The sequence below is a fragment of the Pocillopora verrucosa genome, chromosome 1 (assembly GCF_036669915.1).
Source record: "Pocillopora verrucosa isolate sample1 chromosome 1, ASM3666991v2, whole genome shotgun sequence".
Taxonomy (NCBI): Eukaryota; Metazoa; Cnidaria; class Anthozoa; order Scleractinia; family Pocilloporidae; genus Pocillopora; species Pocillopora verrucosa.
This window is the reverse complement of record NC_089312.1, coordinates 27706271-27724674: the sequence shown is the minus strand read 5'-3', so window position 1 is coordinate 27724674 and position 18404 is coordinate 27706271. Positions and strand designations below refer to the sequence as shown.

General features: G+C 34.5%; 1 protein-coding gene across 3 annotated transcripts; it reads left to right on the top strand.

Annotated features, from left to right (window-relative positions):
• The first annotated feature begins 906 nt into the window (after positions 1–906).
• Positions 907–18049, top strand: LOC131790036 (calcyphosin-2). Of its 3 annotated transcripts, none has more exons than XM_059107216.2 (22): positions 907–1113; positions 1602–1932; positions 2720–2776; positions 4185–4267; positions 4357–4402; positions 4834–4901; positions 5733–5805; positions 7004–7093; positions 7454–7525; positions 8124–8146; positions 8469–8553; positions 9016–9083; positions 10113–10205; positions 10716–10883; positions 11464–11557; positions 12195–12313; positions 12452–12561; positions 13712–13866; positions 14706–14825; positions 15540–15636; positions 16458–16540; positions 17067–18049. In XM_059107216.2, the coding sequence occupies exons 2-22, from the start codon at positions 1633–1635 to the stop codon at positions 17154–17156; spliced, it is 2094 nt and encodes a 697-aa protein (XP_058963199.2). In that variant the 5' UTR covers positions 907–1113; positions 1602–1632; the 3' UTR covers positions 17157–18049. The 3 variants fall into 3 exon arrangements, with proteins under 3 accessions (XP_058963199.2, XP_058963198.2, XP_066022262.1); XM_059107215.2 differs by having other exon boundaries at positions 8466–8553; XM_066166165.1 differs by lacking the exon at positions 2720–2776 and having other exon boundaries at positions 8466–8553.
• The last annotated feature ends 355 nt before the right edge of the window (positions 18050–18404 follow it).

Below are 18404 nucleotides of genomic sequence, written 5' to 3'. Positions count from 1 at the left end.
TCTCCAGGGTTTCTGGAGTGTAAGAAAATTTAGATTGCTGGCTATTTGGTGCATTACAAACAGCCGAAAACTGAACGTAACAGAAATGTTAACGCCCTTGAACTTGAATGAGTTCTTCCGTTTCTTTTGGCAACTTCGAGGTAGAATTTCATTTTAAATTTATGGGAGTCTTTCGGAGTGCCTACACTGCGTGGGTAATTGTTGGTTTGTGGCAACCTCTTTCTCCGGTTCCTATTTGTGAATCGCAGCTCTGAAACCAGATTTGTTTCATTGCAATGTTCTACCACGACGACAAGGTCTCAGATTTGTAACAACTTCTTTGCATCAGAGCTTCCCAGAGCTTCCTATTCAGAATTGTTTCGCTCCCGTCCCTAACCGTGTTTCGCTGTTGGCCATATCCCTCCAGGCGATAGAGTTCAAATCCTTTGAGTGGAAAGTCGGTGTCGGGTTGTTTGACCATAATTTGTTTCCTTAATTTGTTAAGATTCGTATATTATATCCCTTGGATATAAAATGAAAAAACTAAAAACATTAATATAGGGAAAAAGAAAGAAAAAAAAAAGAAGTAAGACACAAGACCTGAGTTTGTCGCTTTTATTTGCTCTACTCGACGCGAATAACTAGAGCGAAACACGAATAACGTTTCTTTCTCTGCATCCCGTCGCAAAACTCGTTGCCTTCACTCTTCCATTTGTGTCACGGTTGTGATTATATGAGTGGAATGTCCATATCGAAACTGGCTGAATAGGCTTGTTGCTTCCCGCTTTGAAGGTATCTTTGACGCGCCCTTTATTATCAGTCAAGTCAAGCTGGTTCCGCGTTCCTAGACGTTTCATGTAAGATACATGAATCCAAGTTGATCGCAGGACCGCGTTTTGCCGGAAAATTCCATGCGGGCTCAAAACATGGTTGCTGAGCATGTTTCCTACTGTTATGGTTTCTGTGTATACTCCAACTTATACAGCTGATTGACTTTTAGCTTGGTTTGATTTGAAAAATCGTAATGGAGAAACTTGCTGAAGTCTTACTTCGATAGTGTTGTTGAAGTGTCCGTCGGTGAACAGCTCTAATCTTCGAATGTCTTTGGCGGGAAAATTATGCTGTTGATCTGAGGTAAATCTCTTTGTATGTTCTTCACAGTGCTAATTCTTCGATTCAGAGTTGTTCCTCTATGGAAGAAATGGTTCAGTTGTCTACTCGATAATAAGTGAGGCGAAGTGAGTCCTTTGTAATAACTAACTCGGCACTTTGAAATTTACAGAAATGTACAATATAGTTAGTAGTCGGGCATTGTGCTCTTTATTAAGATTTTGAGCTTATTTATTTTAGAGATCATGTCATTGTTGACGATTCTACGCAAAACACAGGGTATTTCTGTGGTGTTAAATGCTCAAACCACTTAAAAGTTTGGGTAAGATATCCGCATAGCCCCATGTATAATTATGCCAACGGTTCTGGGATAAAGGAAACAATGGCGAAAACAAGAGATTACCTGTGGGACTACAACTTTGTTTTACAATAGTATGGGGCTGTGCGGAAATCTTACTAATGTTTGTCAGGCTTGTTTAGATACTTATCGCATTTTCTGATCTTGCTTGTAGACATTAAAATGTAAGATATGGCAGGGATGCAATGAGCTTTTGGCAAGGAAATTCCCAACCCAATCTGTCAGTAACTGGCACATCCACATCACGTCATCAAAGGCCGCCAAGTGGACGCCATGCACGTCCTGGTAGTGCTGGGAGAGGAGGGAGCACAAAATCTCACATATTTGGTATTGATGATAGCCCTAGACAGAACAACCCTGATAGTAACGCAACAGCTAGTTCCCATGGAAACAGTATTAAATCAAGCTCAATCCACACTACACCAGAGGCACCACGCCCTGTAAGTGGGCACCCTCCCAAGAAGGCAGTGGGACTGACTTCAAATGTAAGACTATTTGCATTGATATGCAGTAGAAGTAAATTAATACAAAATATTATTGATAATGTTACATTCAATTGGGATTCAGCTAAGTAATGAAATTTAAGCACTAATATTTTAATTTTTAGTGGTTATTTTGTTTCAATTTACCTTTTTAAATTGAACAAATTGTACACCTCATACCTCTGACTGCTAAGATATGAATGATAATTCCACTATCTGCCAGCTATATACATCTTCCAAGTAAATGATTTGTTTCTTCATCTACGTAGATGTAACACTTTAGTTAATACCAGATACCAGATATTCCAAAAGATTTTGAATAACTGGACTGTGTCTCAAAGTAAGCAGCACAATGTTGTGCTTTCAGGGAACAACAGTTATAAGGCAGCGCTACACCTCTGTCACTGTTTGTGACTATGAAGGAATGGTGTTCTGTGTACAGTTACACAATCTGAAAACTTAAGAAAACACTTTAATGGTCCATAATAAAAGTAATTCACATGTGGTAATTTTTAGGTTAATGAATATTAGGATGTTGTGAGTTATGAGGTTTACAGAGGAATAGTAAAAATTCATATTTCAATCAGGTGTAAAAAAAGTCATGTTGAAAACCTGCTGACTATGCTTTTACGTGACAAACAGCTTAGTTTATTATTATTATTATTATTATTATTATTATAACATACAGCCTTGACAGTATTTATGGGCAAGCCTTTTATTGTACTATAAATTATATTTATGAGTATTCAGTAATTCACTTTGGTGATATTGGAACTGCTTTCTTTTCAAGGCCTCAGTGATCACAAAATCTCAGTTGGATACTGCTAGGAACTTAGCTAAGGTCAAGGTCAGCATTTTACAAAAAAAAATGTAACGTTATTAAGGTGATTCCTCAGTATTGCACCAGTGTACATAAAAATCACATAATCAGACAAATAAGTGCGCTCACATTCTGAGAACACAGTATTGTTTTTTAATACATGGACCAGGTAAGGAGGTACGATGGTCTTGAGCTTGTGAACAGGCATAGTGACCTATATTTTTCATTGCATGATTTTGTTATACAAGTGATCCCCTTTAAATTCGAGAAATTTTAAAAATTTATTGAAGGGAAAAAAAGGTATGGCTAAAACCATGCACAAAGCTCATTACACAATGAGGAAAATTATGTCCTTGAAAGCAACAACTCGAGGAACGTTTTAAGTCGAGGTTGTTTAAAATTGTCTCATTTTTTCACAAAGTATATATCAAATTGCTCTAAAGGCTGGAGAGTTTCTACCTATCAAGTTTTTAGTGAAATGTTACTTTAAACACCCTTGCATCCAGCTACCTCAAAATGTACTTTAGGCCAATCAAATAATATACGTGATTAGAAACAGGCATAAGTGGGGTAAGTTTGGTTCATCATGTCTCTTGAACAAGCACTGTGACCTATTTTTTAAATTGTATTAAACAGACATTGAGAGGGAACATTTAAGGAACATTTTAAAAAAATTGTCTGATAACTTTTTTTTTCTGAGGAATCACCTCAATAAACTTTTGTGAAATTATTTCATAAGCCAGTGTAATAAAAAATATCAGTCATGGCAGGTTAAATAAAGCATATGGTAGTAAGGTTTGTTCATAGAGGCCTTCTCAAAATGGCAGCTGAAGGTTTAAACTACTAATTATTTGACTGCACACTTCATTTACACCATTATATATGTATGTGTAGCCAGATAATGACTCCTTATGGTATTCATACATAGTTTCATCAAGCTCATTGTTGTTAAAGCAAAGAATTATGTAGGCATAGGTACCAACCACACAGAATGATTAAGGATTTGAATTAATTTTCTTGGTTACTTAATTTCCTGTTGTGGCCTTCCATCACTGTTGATTTTGCATACTTGTTTTCTTCATAGGATAATTTTTCATTCCAATAGATGATCCTTCTTAACCTTAGTATATGTAGTCTCACAAACTTTCATTAAATTTGTAGATAATATTTTTTTATTGAGTTTTACTCATGCATCTAATCAACACCTTTTGGTCAAGTGTATTAATTTACATAACTTATTCACATCAAAATTCTTAATTTCTCAGTTGTATCAGTTAATGTAATTTTTTTTGGTCATTTATGCAATTTCTTTTATTTTAACATGTTCTTTTTGGAACAAATCAAATGTTAATACTTTCACTGTTGCAGTATTTACCACTAAATAATTATTACTGTACAGGAACAGTGTGATTGATCTCATTTTTGTACTCTTAAGGAAAATCCAAATTATGCTGATCAGCCATTGGAGGTTCAAGTTTTCTCACGGGGTCGGACTGGTGGAAGAAAAGCACCTCAGGGGTAAAGGAAAAATTGAAAATCTTCACTTGTTTGATAAAGTTATACCTTTATTCAAGAATAATTTTTTTTTTCTGTGATGAACTTTTCAGAGTACCTCAGTTAGACCTTGGAAATCTTGCCGATGATAATTACCAGGTATTTTGCACAAATTAGATATTACAAAGCATTGATTTAGCATGTATGTGAACTAATTGTGTACAGATTGTGGAAGTTATAATGTATCGGTATATTGAAGCAACATGTAGTATGTAGTATGCACAAAATAAGTAAATAAAAATGCTAGCCTCAAACAGACAAAAGTACCTCACTCTGACCATTCTTTTTAACACCATTGATTATTTGATAATATCACGTGATATAGCTATTTTTGTCTATGGTATATTTCATTTTTTTTCCTGACCCTTTTTTTTATTTCTTTTGCTCTGTCTCATTGATAATCACCACTTTAAATTTTAAACATACCTTGGCATTTTGGTCTGAATATTGTTAAGAAATAACATACACCCTGTTTAGATTTATTAATTTTTTTTTCTTTTATTGTTTAATAATCTTCTCATAAATTTTAGTTGCTAGAACCAATAGCACAGGATGGTCCCCATTTACACACGCCAGATTCCAATAGTAGTTTAATCAGGTGAGTTTCCATTTTACAAAAAAAAACCTTTCATGTGTTGACATGACTAATTGAAACTAACAAGACCATATATATATATATATATATATCCACTCCTATTTGGTTAAATTTTCATTCAACCATTGATGCATGTACGTATAATGAACCTCAAAGCATGACATGTTCTTGTGATCAGCAGAGAGACTCAAATTAAGTGTAGGCTTATATAGAATATTGCATGGTCATGGCAGTCAAATTTCTTTTAAGTTTTTATCTGAGCAGTTGTTTTTAACAAGTCTTTCCCTGACCCTTACCTCCCTTTTTTAGTTTCTTTTTGCTAAACCTGCCAGGTAGGGTTCATGAAACAGTCACAGTGTTTTTAAGATGCTGACAAATGGTCTACAAGGACTGACTGGGAGTGTAGAAAGGCATTGGATTTGTTGGGCATCAAGTTATTAATGATCTTTGGCATCATCACTCCATATGATAAAGTGCTTTTTTATTTAGAAGTTGAGCTTTTTTCTTCATTCATTCAAAGTCTAACCATAAAACTTTTACATGTACTGTATGCTCCAAATTTCCCAAACTTAATTTCTGTAGATAGAAGTTCTTGTAACAAAATGAGCTATAGAGCATACAACATTGTTCATGATGCTATGTTTCTGATGAAAATTAAGTCAGCAATACTTATTTTGAGTCTAAGTTTATCATTTAGAAATTGATCTCTGTTGTATGCAGCAACTTTGTTTCATTTCCTGGAGCATTATAGATAGACAAAATGGCTGCTGGTTTTATGACTGAAATGTACTTAAATGATATCTGAACGTGTTCTTTTTTAACCTCTTTTTGTAGCTGGGGAACTCCTCTTCATAGCTCAAGATTTCATTCTAATCCAGTGAAACCTAAAGGAAGGGACTGGCAGCAGGTATGTAAATCTACTCACAAAACTAATCAAAATATTGTGGTGTCTTATTTGTCTTAAATTCTTCTTCTTGAAAGAAACTGGAGATAATTAAGTTTCAAAATTAAATTAAGACATCAACATTTCTGGGGCTCAGTCACAATAGAGAACCGTCATATCATGATGGTAGTTGTAGTCATGTGTTTTGTAGCGTCATGACCCATTGGTATGCCAAGCTAAGAAATGGTTCAATGGTTACTTGAATGTTCCTTAACTCTGTATCACCTGACCCATAAGTATAAAAATGAAAAATGAGAAAACTTCAAGGTCAGGGCGTGAAATTGCGCCTAATACAGGCGCCAATGCGACTAAATTTTTCACTTTGGCGACCAAATCCTGAAAGTTAGTCGCCAAATTGGCGACTACAACGTTTCATCATAACCTTACCAAGAGATGTAGTGAATTAAATAAATTTGCAAAGATAAATCCGCGGCAAACTTCCTCGTTTAGTTTGTTTCCAAAACGTAGCGCATGTATCTCGATCGATAACTAGACGCCATCTTGGATTTAGATGAGCCTGAATGTTGTATATCATACATCCTTGTGTCCACTTTGTAGCACGTCAAAGATCTTTTCCCTAACTTAATTTTGGAGGGTCTATCTAGAACGCTGACAGCGTAAAGAAAGATTTTGTTTGTCTTTGAAAATGGCAACCAACTTTTTTTGAATTGGCTACCACTTTGAAGAATTCAGGAGCCAAGTGGCTATCAGAAAAAAAAGTTAATTTCACGCCCTGAAGGTAAGATATTGATAAAGCTTCATAAAGCAAATTTGGTATTGGAAATTGCTTTTAGATCATTTGAGTATAAAAACCTACCAGACATAAAATGACAATTGTATATACCTCGACCAGAATTAATTGACTCTTAAGGGGTTCAATAAGGTTTTGAAAACATGACTGGTTAAAAATTTTGTAGATTTTGTTTTTTATCCAATTGCAGCAGGCAATGAAGCAAAGCTTGAGCAAAACAGCTGCATTCCTTTCTACTCAATAATTTGTGAACAATAATTATTGTTACCTAATCATAGTTAATGTTTTCATCACTCCAAAGTTGCTCCTGAATACATTATTTGCAATATATGTGATGGACTCTGCCATTTGAGAAGGAAAGCATCTTCCATATAGTAAAGTTTTACAGATTTTAATTTCTACATGTTACAGGATCATGGTACACAGTCACATAAGAAGCCAGTGGATCATGTACCCCCTCTTGATCAGAAGAAGCCACAAGGAAATGATGGCCTGCAGAAGGTTGGACCATGATATTTCAGTTGATATCTATTGTATACTCCAACAACACTAAGTTTATAATTTATTCTCTTGAGAAAAGTGGTAAACATGATGGCAAACTGTTGGCCAAATCATGCTGCTATGAAAAGCGTTACTACATACATGGATCAAGCATGGAAGGTGCTGCACTGTTCTTTAATGAGGTTATGCATGTTAACACCTCAATGTTTTTCCTAAATATTTGTTGAGGTATTTGCATTTATTTACAAAAGATACACAAACAATACATAAAGTGTAAGGTCAGAGAGATCTTTATAATAGGTAGAAAATAGGGCTTTGACTTGGACTAATATTTTCTATCATCTTTATATCTATGGTCAGGCTTTTCAAGCAGGCCATAATAAGAATAGAGATGTCCATCCTGAGGTCAGATTTGAAGAGAAGCCATTCAAGGTAAATCAAAGATTTCTCAATTTAAAATGTTTCTTGGTTTTGAAGTACAACCTGTTCACACACTTTTTTTGAATCGTGCCATAAGAGCAGATCTAAATTGATAGGTAAAGAATTATCTACCCTCGACCCAAGTGACCCATCCAACTGGAACTGAATCCAGTTTTGGTAGCATGAAGCGATTGTGACAAGGAGTATTGCTAACCTCCCCTGGATGGAATGCCAATCCACCATTGGTTAACTTCTTGACAGCATGTTATCAAGCTTCCCTTTAAGTTTAGCAGTACCCATTTACATATTATACTCCTGGGTGTCTTTAACTGATGACTCTATTTTACTTGCAAAACTTACTACTGTAACAGAACCTGACTTGAACAATCTATGGTGAATTCCTTTTATTTTGTAGAAGATTTATTACAACAGATTCACAAAACATCAATCTTTGTGCACGTATTTTGAAGTGAACAATGTGCACTTGCCTAAATCTTACTTCTCTTCACTATTCAGTACTTTCCAGCAATACATATATTAAGTATATACATAATAAATTTTGCCTTTGTCTTTAATATTTAAATAGAACTAATTTTTCAACATTTTGCAGGTGGATGCTAATGATACAAGGAAGTAAGTTCACACTTGTCAAAACATCATTATGTGTTTTCTATAATACTCTTTAAATTTGCATGATCTAAATTCTTAGCAATGATGACTACAATCAGTGATTATTAAGGTGTTAATTTTTAGTATACTTGTGATTGGAAATTTACGACTGTTTTGGAAAGACTAATTTAATTACTCTTTTGGATCTCAAATCATGGTCAGTGCAACCATAATTTAATGTACATGATTGTATACTTTTTGAAGGTGGAGGTTAAAGGTAGGAGCATATGATCTTATCTCTTATCTTTCTCTAATGGAATGTCTGGTTGTGTTTATACCCAAGCAGCCTGGCTAATCAGCATGATAGACCATGGAGTACACAACCACACACTCAGCGAGAGCTGGCTCAGTTTAAGACAAGACAAGAAAGGGTATTCAGTTTACTACGTGTAGACTTGTAGGATATTAAACAGTGTTCCTCATAAGCACCAGCAGGCAGTGTCTTTGTGGGCTGCTTGTTTCTGAGGTTTCCAGCTACTCTATTTAGACAAAGGGAAAAAAAATACTTGTCTTTATTTGAAATGAAATTTTGACTTTTTTTGTTATGGCTGAAGAAATTTCTAAAAATTCTTAAGGGAACATAAATATTATAGTTTGGTCCAAGTTTATTTTTTATTTCATTTTGTGTTTCTCTTTCACTAAAAAGTTTTTGTTATTGATTTGTTTGAATTATGTATTTTGGCTTCTTGTTGAGCTAAAATAAAACCATGGACAAAATATATTAATTTTATGAAAATGAAAGATATGATCTTTGGCAGGCATGAATAGGTATGTGACTGTTTGATTAAGAAATTACAGTGTAATTATCTCTTGATTTGATGGTTTGATTTTAGGAAATTTTACACACAGAAAAGAAAAAGGATCTGATTGCTGAAACAGTTCTGGTGGATCAGTTGTCAAGGTATATAATACTGACAGTGCACAATTGATTTCATGTAAGGGGTATTGGTCAATGAACAGCAAGAAGTTAACTTTGACACATGTATTAGTTGTTTGCAAGTAATTAATTATTGTATGACCATTGGTATCAACTCACTTAGTACTTACTTGCCAAGACTTTGATTTGGAGTAAGGCTGAAGGTGACCTTGTTGTCATAGAGACCAGTATCTAGTTAGCATGATAACAAAGTAATTTGCATTTGAAAAGCAGCAACAATTGTATCATAACAAAGTCACCCTCACTGCTGTTCAAAGGTAGCTTGGAGACCAAGTATGCAGCTGTAAAATGGACTATTGCTATTATGTGCTAAATAGCAAAAATTGAGACACTTGCTTTGATTGCTCCTATAAGCTTATGCCAACACATAGTTACATGTTTACCCTCATCTAAAAGTTTGATCCATCAACACAAAAGTTTCATGTCCATCTAGTTCAATTTTAGTTTTCAGGAAGCAGGGAGCAAATGCTCTGTGCAGAAAATAGTCATTCCAAGAATTATTCTTTTTCGCAAGCGGCCTTAAAATATTTGTCTGAACCAAGAACTGGAACACTGGACATTAGAAGTCTTTTTTATCTCATTGAATCATTTCATGTGATTGCAAAAAAAAAATGATGCCTGTCTTGTGCTAGTCCACAAGTCATTATTTGTTAATCCATTTTCAAAATAGATAAGAAAATTATGGATTCTGATTCTCTTCCTTTAACTGAACCCTTAATAATCATAAGGGGTTGAATGTGAAAGGCCACTCAGAAGGAAAGGAAGATATTAAGGGGCTTTGCATGTGTCATTGCAGTTTGATAAATACCTTGCTTTATTATGTGAGACATTCTTTTCTTTCTTTGTCAGTATCTTGACCAGTAGTTTGGCTGGTAAATGATTCAGCTTGTTTGATCTGGAATGATGGCTCTTTGTAGTCCTGTTAAGGATTTCATTTCTGTGATTCATGATGAGTATCCACAATTAATTATCAAAATTTTTCATTACATATAGGGCGGCTGTCTCTGATCCAGAGAAAAACAACAGCACTATTCCTCCTGATCTGGCACCCAAACAAAGAAAGCAAATGGAATTCTATAACACAAGGTACATACTTAGAAAACTTCCCAAACAGAATTACAAAAAATTTCCATATCAGCTACAATGATATTGTCAATATTTATGGTAGTATCACTGTGTAATTTTTTCTTGATGCTATAACGGATAAGGTAGGATTCTTGCACTCTTCCTAACACTTAAAATACTGTTACTCACAGTCAACTAAACAGTCAATCATGACTTGTTCCAGACAACCCTTGAATATCAAGCAAGAAACCCAACACCATTCATTTGAAATTACTTCAGTTGATGAAGAATGTAGGAACCATGATAATTTTGAATTCACTCTCTGACTCTGAGGTTGAAAACACCATGTCATGAATAGGCAGAGTGGGTTATGTGAATCTGTTGCCAAAGTCAAGAGTTGTCTCCTCTCTAGTGACCCTCAAAAGAAAGACTGCAGTCAATATTCATCTTTGTACACTACATATTCAACTTCCAGCTAATATAATATTGATTTAGGTACAAAATGTTGAGCGATCCATCCTTTTCACTTAGGAGTCCTTCTAAAGGTCCCAACACAGAAAATGCCCTTTCTAAGAGAGTGCGTTTTGGAGCCAGAATTGTGACAAAGAATGGTCGAGATGCTCATAGAGAATTGAATGGGTTCTTCTTCTCAACAGATGGGACACTAACACTCTATGAATTTCACCAGTTTGGCACAAGGTTGATATTTGCTTGGATATTCCATTTATATTTATCAATAAAACAAATGGTCCTCACTTACTGGTGTTTTTGTTATGACTTCTTAATAACCAAAGTCAAAATCCTAGTTATAATATTTTAAATGTTACAAATCAGAGTTAAAGGAAACTCTAAAACAAATTAAAATATTTTCAGTTGCAGAGGATTGTATTTTGATAAGTCCATAATGATAATTGTTGGGATACTTGGGCTTGCAGTTTAAAAGCTGTTCTTTCTTAAAGTAAGATTTAAAGACTGAGGTTTTTGGGAAGTTTATTATAATTGCATTTGATAGGTAACCTGTCATTATATCAAGACAATGATAAAAACATGAATTTGTGGTGAAATAGGCAATAAGTTAGGCAAATATTTTCTACAGTTATGGTGTCAGATAATAAATAAAGTCTGTGATTTCATTCATGACAGCATAAGGACTAAAAAGTGTTTGAGATTTTTGTTCACAAACTTTGCACTTAGTATAAGCAAAACATTAACAACTGGTAAAAACTTCCTGTGCACCTCTTTTTTCTACTTTTTAAACATGCATTTTTCCCCCTTTTAGGTCATCAGCTCTTCCTTTTATTCAGCGAGGCTGTTACAACCATGTTCAAGGAAGGAATAAGGGAAAAGCTTACAATCTGCTTGATATTTATGTGGTATGTCCATATAGCTGTTACATCTTAGAAGTCATAGCAAACCAAAAGATTTATCAGCAAAATAATGATCTGACACAGACTTAATATTGATATCATGTTTAGTTGACCAAGGCATGCTTCTTGGCAGTCATGTGAATCTTGAGAGACTTTCAACATCATAATCATGATTATACATGAACTGAGGGTTTGGCACATCAGGTTTACAGGATGTGTAGTGTCATCAAGAAAAGGCTGATTAAATAATATTTATTTTGAAGAACATTGGGCTGTTATAAACGTAAAACTCAAGGAGGGTGGTTTATGCAGATTTCAAAGGACAATTCTCAACTATTCAGTTATGGAGCTTACTTTTGTGTAATTCATTGTAGACTGTGATAATTACATTGTAAATATGCTGTGTCATTCTTGCGCTTCCTAAATTCACGCATAAAACATTACTCAGAGAGGGACAGGGAATGGCTCTGCATGATCTTTAATTTCATACAATAAATAACAAAAACTAAAGCAGGAAAACAGGCTCCCCAAAATTGGGTGTTGTCCCAGGAAGGGGGAGAAGGCTGCTAAGCCCTCAGAGGTACTGGTGCTCCACCTATATCTGAAGAATCTGAAATGGTTTCTGTTTGGTTTCCAATTTCAGGGCAGCAATTTGTCATTTTTGACCTCTCAGCAAACATCGCTTCCCCAGAGCATAAGAACGCAACCAGTTGTGGTGTTTCGAATTTCTGAGGTTGATGAGGAAGCCAGAGAAGCACAACTGTAAGTGACAAGTCACAGGGAAACTAATTATATTATAGTGTTCCTTGTCCTTTTTAGAACACATACAATTTGTTTTATTTAAGGAATAATTTGTTGGTGATTATTGTTAGTTGAAGAATGTGTTATTCCTCTCTGCAGGTATGAAAGTTGTCATTCTATTGATGAGAAAAGATCGATAATGGAGAGGTTAGATAATCCTTTGTCAAAAGCAGAAATCCAGGAGCAGGAGCTAGTGAAAAATATACAAAGTAAGCTGAGGAATTATCTTAAATCAGTGACTAATGAACATGATTACTTTTAGGGCAATCTCAATTGAATGACATACAAGTCATTTGTTGACCTGTGGTGACCTTTTTTTTTTGGTACTGCTGTTAGGTTTTTCACATGAAGCATCATTCTATGATCTAAATTTTAATTCTAAGCCTTTTGCTCAGGAAAGCAGACTCTAAAACCTTTAATCTTGTCCATATTAAAACATATGTATTCCTCTGGAAAGACTTTACTCTTCTTGTTCAAATTCCCCACCCCACCCAGGCAATACTCAAATTTTTTGCCCCCTGGGAAGGCCTTTTGTGTAAAAAACCATGGGTTGCCATGAGGGATGGGGGTTGTGTTGAAACTCCAAATTGATTGGCGCATTATAGGTCAAGTATCTACTAAAATTTGAATTTTTTCACGCATGTTACCTGTAGTTCCTCAAAATTGCAGCTCAATGATAGGATCATTGTTAACTTTAAGGGGAAATGTTGCTAAGAGCTAACAATAAATGTGTTAGTGCAGATAATTTTATTGAGGAATTTCATTTCAAAATGATGGATTCGTCAAGTGAAGTTATTTATCAATTAAGCAATTTTGAATTTTGTTTAATCTGACAAAGCGTGGTGGTGTCTGACTTTTTTTCCAATCTTAAACTTACATTATTGTCTACTTTTGTGCTTTAATGGTTTGCCTATTATCAAGCAGTCAATTGATGAAACCATGTCGTACTAGCTCATTAGATGGTCTTTAAGATTTAAATGAAACACATCTTACTCAGTCTACTTCAAATAACATATACAATGTAGAATATATATTGCCTCATGATGTATACATAAACACATGTGCAGGTCTTCCCTCAGTTTGATTTAATACCATATCACCACTCAAGGTACAGCTGCGTCAATGATTAGACTTCTATCACCTATAGCATTGCAGAGTCAAATATTCACAACAATTAAATGTTTTAGGGCTGTCATGTTCCCTTTAATCAGTAATTTTCAAGACACCTTTGGAATCCATAATTCTGATCTCAAAGAGGGCTTAGTGTCCTTGATGTTGTGCACCCTTTCTTTTATGTTTGAGTTTTGATGAACCTGCTTCAACAATGACAATGCTCTCATATGACGTATTTCTTGTAAGGTATGGTCAAAAAGCAACTACAAACAAGGGCTGTGAAAACAATGATGGGTCTTGGACAACACTTCAGAAAGATGGACAGATCAGGAGATGGGCTGTTAGACAGGACGGAACTCCGAAGTGCTTTAGAGGCTTATCACATTAGAATACCTGATGAGGTGAGTGGCATATAGTGTTGTTGTAACAATTGTACATTAAAATGAGTGTTCAAAATAGTTTCAAACTAATGTGATATATTTCTCATGACCCATAATTAACCCTTTGATAGCAAAGAGTGACTAATATTTAATTTCTCCTTGCGGCATCACCCCAGATCACTCTTGATTGATAAACAAATTCTCTTTGTCAGTACCAAAGGAAGTGTAGAGTATGGAGAATATTGATACTAAATCATGTTAGGTTGTTAAGGGTTAAACAAAGAAAGGTGCAATTCAAACAAGGATGAATTCATTTCAACATGATGTTATTTGAAACTACCGCATAGTCACCTGACATTTTTTTTCTTTAGGTGTAATTGTGCTGAAGTTGTCTATCAATAATCACTGCTGGAAAATTGTGTCACTGTTAAACTTTGGAAAAATAGAAATTAAAATATTTCATTTAGTAGGTCAAGAAAAACATTTTATCATTAATTAGAATTTTCTGATTTAATTCATTTGGTAACTTTTTTAATTTAATCTACTATATTGATGGAAAACTCTAACTTACAATAAACCTGATGATTATTTTCAAATTGACTGGTCTACATGTTGGTGGTAGATGTGGATGGTAGAAGCATCTGGTTGCCTGTATCTAAAGTTTTGAGTACTTCCAGGGCCTTGAGTACTTAAGGGCCACCCAAATTGAAAGCTTGAAAAGATACTTTCAGTAATGACTACTTGATGTATTATTGGTGTGACTAATTACAACATTGATTAACATGGGTATTATACATGTATCTAATAAGATCTAGTACAACATATTTGTAGATTAATGTTGTCTTTCTGTTACACTTCAGACATTTAACTGTTTATGGAGTGTGCTTGATGTAAATCAAGATGGCTTCTTAGACTATGGAGAGTTCTCAAGAGGATTTATTGGTGAAATGAATGAATTAAGGAAGTCCTCTGTTAGAAAGGTAAGCAAGAGGTAGTTTTTCAAAAACATTAAGTTGTTTCTAGTCTATGCTCTGAATTTCCATCAGTATCTTACTTCTTTAGAGCTCTCCCCTCTTTTATCCTGACCAGTCCTGCCATTCTTTCTAGTTTTCTCTCTTTGGCTAGCAATTTCAAAACTGAATTTATTGTGCAATGAAGCCTCCTTTGAAATTTTTTAGCTTAGAGTGTTTATTACTAAATGATGTGTCTGGTGCTCCAACTATTTTTAGTTCCACCAATAGTTGACAGTCATTTGCCTTTTTGCATCTTCTATTAATTTTTAATTGACATGTTTAAGTGAAGCTACTCGTTGAGGTGTGATTTCTGTTCTAGTGAAGATCCTGGAGACAGGACTCATTTGTCTTTGAGATGGTCATAGGCCTCCTTGATCTCCTCCTTTTTGCAGAGAATTGTCGAAGTGTCATTTTGTTCTTCAGTGCAGATAGTGTTGTTGGCATGAACTTGCTTCCTTTAGGTCTGGATTGGGGGCATAAATTTATTAAAGACTTTCCTGAGTCTGCCTTCTGAATGCTTCTGTGTTAGGGTTGAACATGTGAACCTTGTTGTGCTTTGGAGTAAATTTTTGTGAAACTGTATCTAGATTTGTCTCTCTAAAATCATACCCCTAGAATTTAATTTATACAGGAAATCAACCTACATGAATGCTGAACTTGACCATGAGTGTTTTTCAACAGGTTTTCAGGAAGTTGGACCCTAACAAAAGTGGTGTGGTTAATTTGAATAACATAAAAAAGTTTTACTGCACCAAAAAACACCCAAAAGTTATTTCAGGTGATAAAGTAATAAAGTTTAATTAAGTTTGCAGGCATTAATATTTTTTGGGTCCTACTCAGAGTCATTTTAGCCCAAGCCATTAGGAACATTAACTGTATTACTAAATTATTAACACTTTTGAAGGCATGATGAGAAAATAAAACTGAAAACATGACAGCAAACAGTCTGATCAATTATGCAAGTATGGGAGTAGGCTAAAATCTCTATGTTAGCCCACAACATGTGCCACATTGCCCAACAAAGTGATAATCGTAAGGTACCTTATTTACAGCTCTGTGCTGCAATAATTTCCAAGAAGAGCTTGGTTCAGATTATAGGTTGTGATTTAAGTTTATCTGTGGTTCATCTCATTTTATTTCAAACACCTAAACCTTCAATTTGTTATTTTACAGTCAACAGAGAACCAAAGGGAAATGAGATTTCAATCAAAATTAGATCAAACTACAGCATACACATGCATTTAGTGATTTAAATATATGGTGTCATGTATCAGTCTTGGTCAATTCGTAATAATAATTCTCCAACTTGTTTTCAGATGTAGAGAACTTTTGTCTTTTGAAAATGTCATCTTGTATAGTCTGTTAGGGTCATTATAGGGTGCATGTACCCAAAGATCAAACTACTTGAAAGAACCTCTATTGGTTGCAAACCAGTGATTTTGTGATTATTTTTGTTGAAGATAACCTAGGATTTCCACAAATTAAAACAAACTTTAAGTTAACATAGCTTGTTATGTTACTTTCTAAAAAAGTCTGAAGCTCATTTAGGAATACAATACAATAACCACTTTAATCCTTTCCATATATTTTGTTTTTCAGGAGAGGCTAAGGAATGGGAAATTGAAGAGGCCTTTCTTAGCGCTTTTCAACTTTGTGAGAACAAGGGCCAAGTAACTTATGCGGTATATCAACTTTTTTGCTACTGAACTCATCATATACCCTTTTTCCTAAAAATTTTTTAAACTTCGTCATAAGGAAATAATTTTGATGTCAAGACAGTTAATCCCTAAATGATGTGCACAAAAAATTTTAGATCAATGTGGCCTTACAGGAATATGAATCCATTTCTTTTATCATAATGACATTTGGTGACTTTTTCAAGTGTGAAATTCCATTTTCTCACTAAAAAGGAAAGGCACACTTGCCTTACAAGAGTTTCCACTAATCCATCATCAAATGAACCATGCTGTCCAGTTGTTGTGATTCATAATTTTTTTAAACACTTAATAATATTACTTACTAGAAACAAGAATTGTAGTTATATAATTAATACATAATTATAACTATTTGTTTGGTCTTTAATCCTTGTTAGTAACCCAGCATCTTTGATTTGTTTTTATTATATATTTTATACAAATCATCTTCCTCGATGGTTGTGATAAGTGATAAGTTATACTTAACTAACTTTTCCTTTAAATATCCCAACAGGAATTTGAGGACTATTATGAAGGTGTAAGCCTTGGCTTTGAGAGTGATCAGGAGTTTACAGCCATGATGAGAAACTGTTGGAGTATCTAATGCTACTGATGTCTAAGTGTTGTTTTACAATGCCCTACATCCAGCTGTAAGGTTCATAGTTAGAACTACATTCCAAATGATGATGGTAAACAGTAACTATTTAAAATGTGCACTAAAATGTTGTTATTTTTATCTTTCCAACATTAATTACTAGAAACTAAGTTCACCATTCTACTTTACCATGTGTCTGTCAAAGCAGGCTGTTTCAATCAATCAGAACTGCATTTTATCAAAATTTTAGTTTGATTTATATCTTCTATTCTTAACATTTCCTAGTTTGTTAAATATTAAATTCATATAGTCTAATTCAGTTGCATGAACATGTTTTTCTTTCCTGTTTTTCATGCTCCGCCTGCTAACTTGTGTGCGTGCACTAAAGCATGGCAGTAGGAATTTCCCTTGTATTACAACTGATGTGCGTTCATCACTTTCAGAAGATTGTGGAAAGTTAAGAGATTAAGATAAAAGAGGCTAAGTTTGTGTGGAGCACTAGTAAAGTATTCTGCATCTTTTTTGCTGTCCAAACTTCCCACATGCTTCACATCTTGAGGAACACACAATTGTGCATAGCTTAGTTATTACTAATGGGTCCTGATTGGCTGAGAATTATGCTGTATATTGTTATTATTAGCCATTACGAGGTGATTATAATTTTTCAAATGGCTAGAGTACCAGAGATTCCTAGTGATGTTTCTAAAGAAGGAAAGAGGACAGAATTTTGCCTGAGTCTCAACCAATAATCACCTGAGTGAGTAATACATGACAATTATTATCCTTGGACTCAGGAAAAACTATCAAGTAATTTCCTCAATGTCATTTTGGAAACTCTTTGACAAAAACTGCTTTGCCTGTGGTAAGTGAATGTTAAATAATAAAGCAGAATTCCTCAGTGATTTCTTAGTCTGGTTGTCGTATTTGGGTTCATTGTATTTAGAATTCACTACAGGAACATTGCCACTATTTGGTAGAAACTACAATCACATGGAGTTAGTCCTTAAATTATTTATTTTTACAGGGTAGAAAAAAAAACAGTGGTTTTAGGAAATGTGTTGAAATCAAGATTGTACATGTGCAGATACTTAAATTTGGTTTGTGTCATAATGTTTGTCATCATGTTTGCATTTGCACACTTTCTAGCAGTGAAGTATATATGTAATAGTGGAACCCTGATGCAGTGAAATACCTTGTTACTCTGATATCATCATTATATCTTATAATTTACATTGGAGGATCTCTCATTTGGAGGAG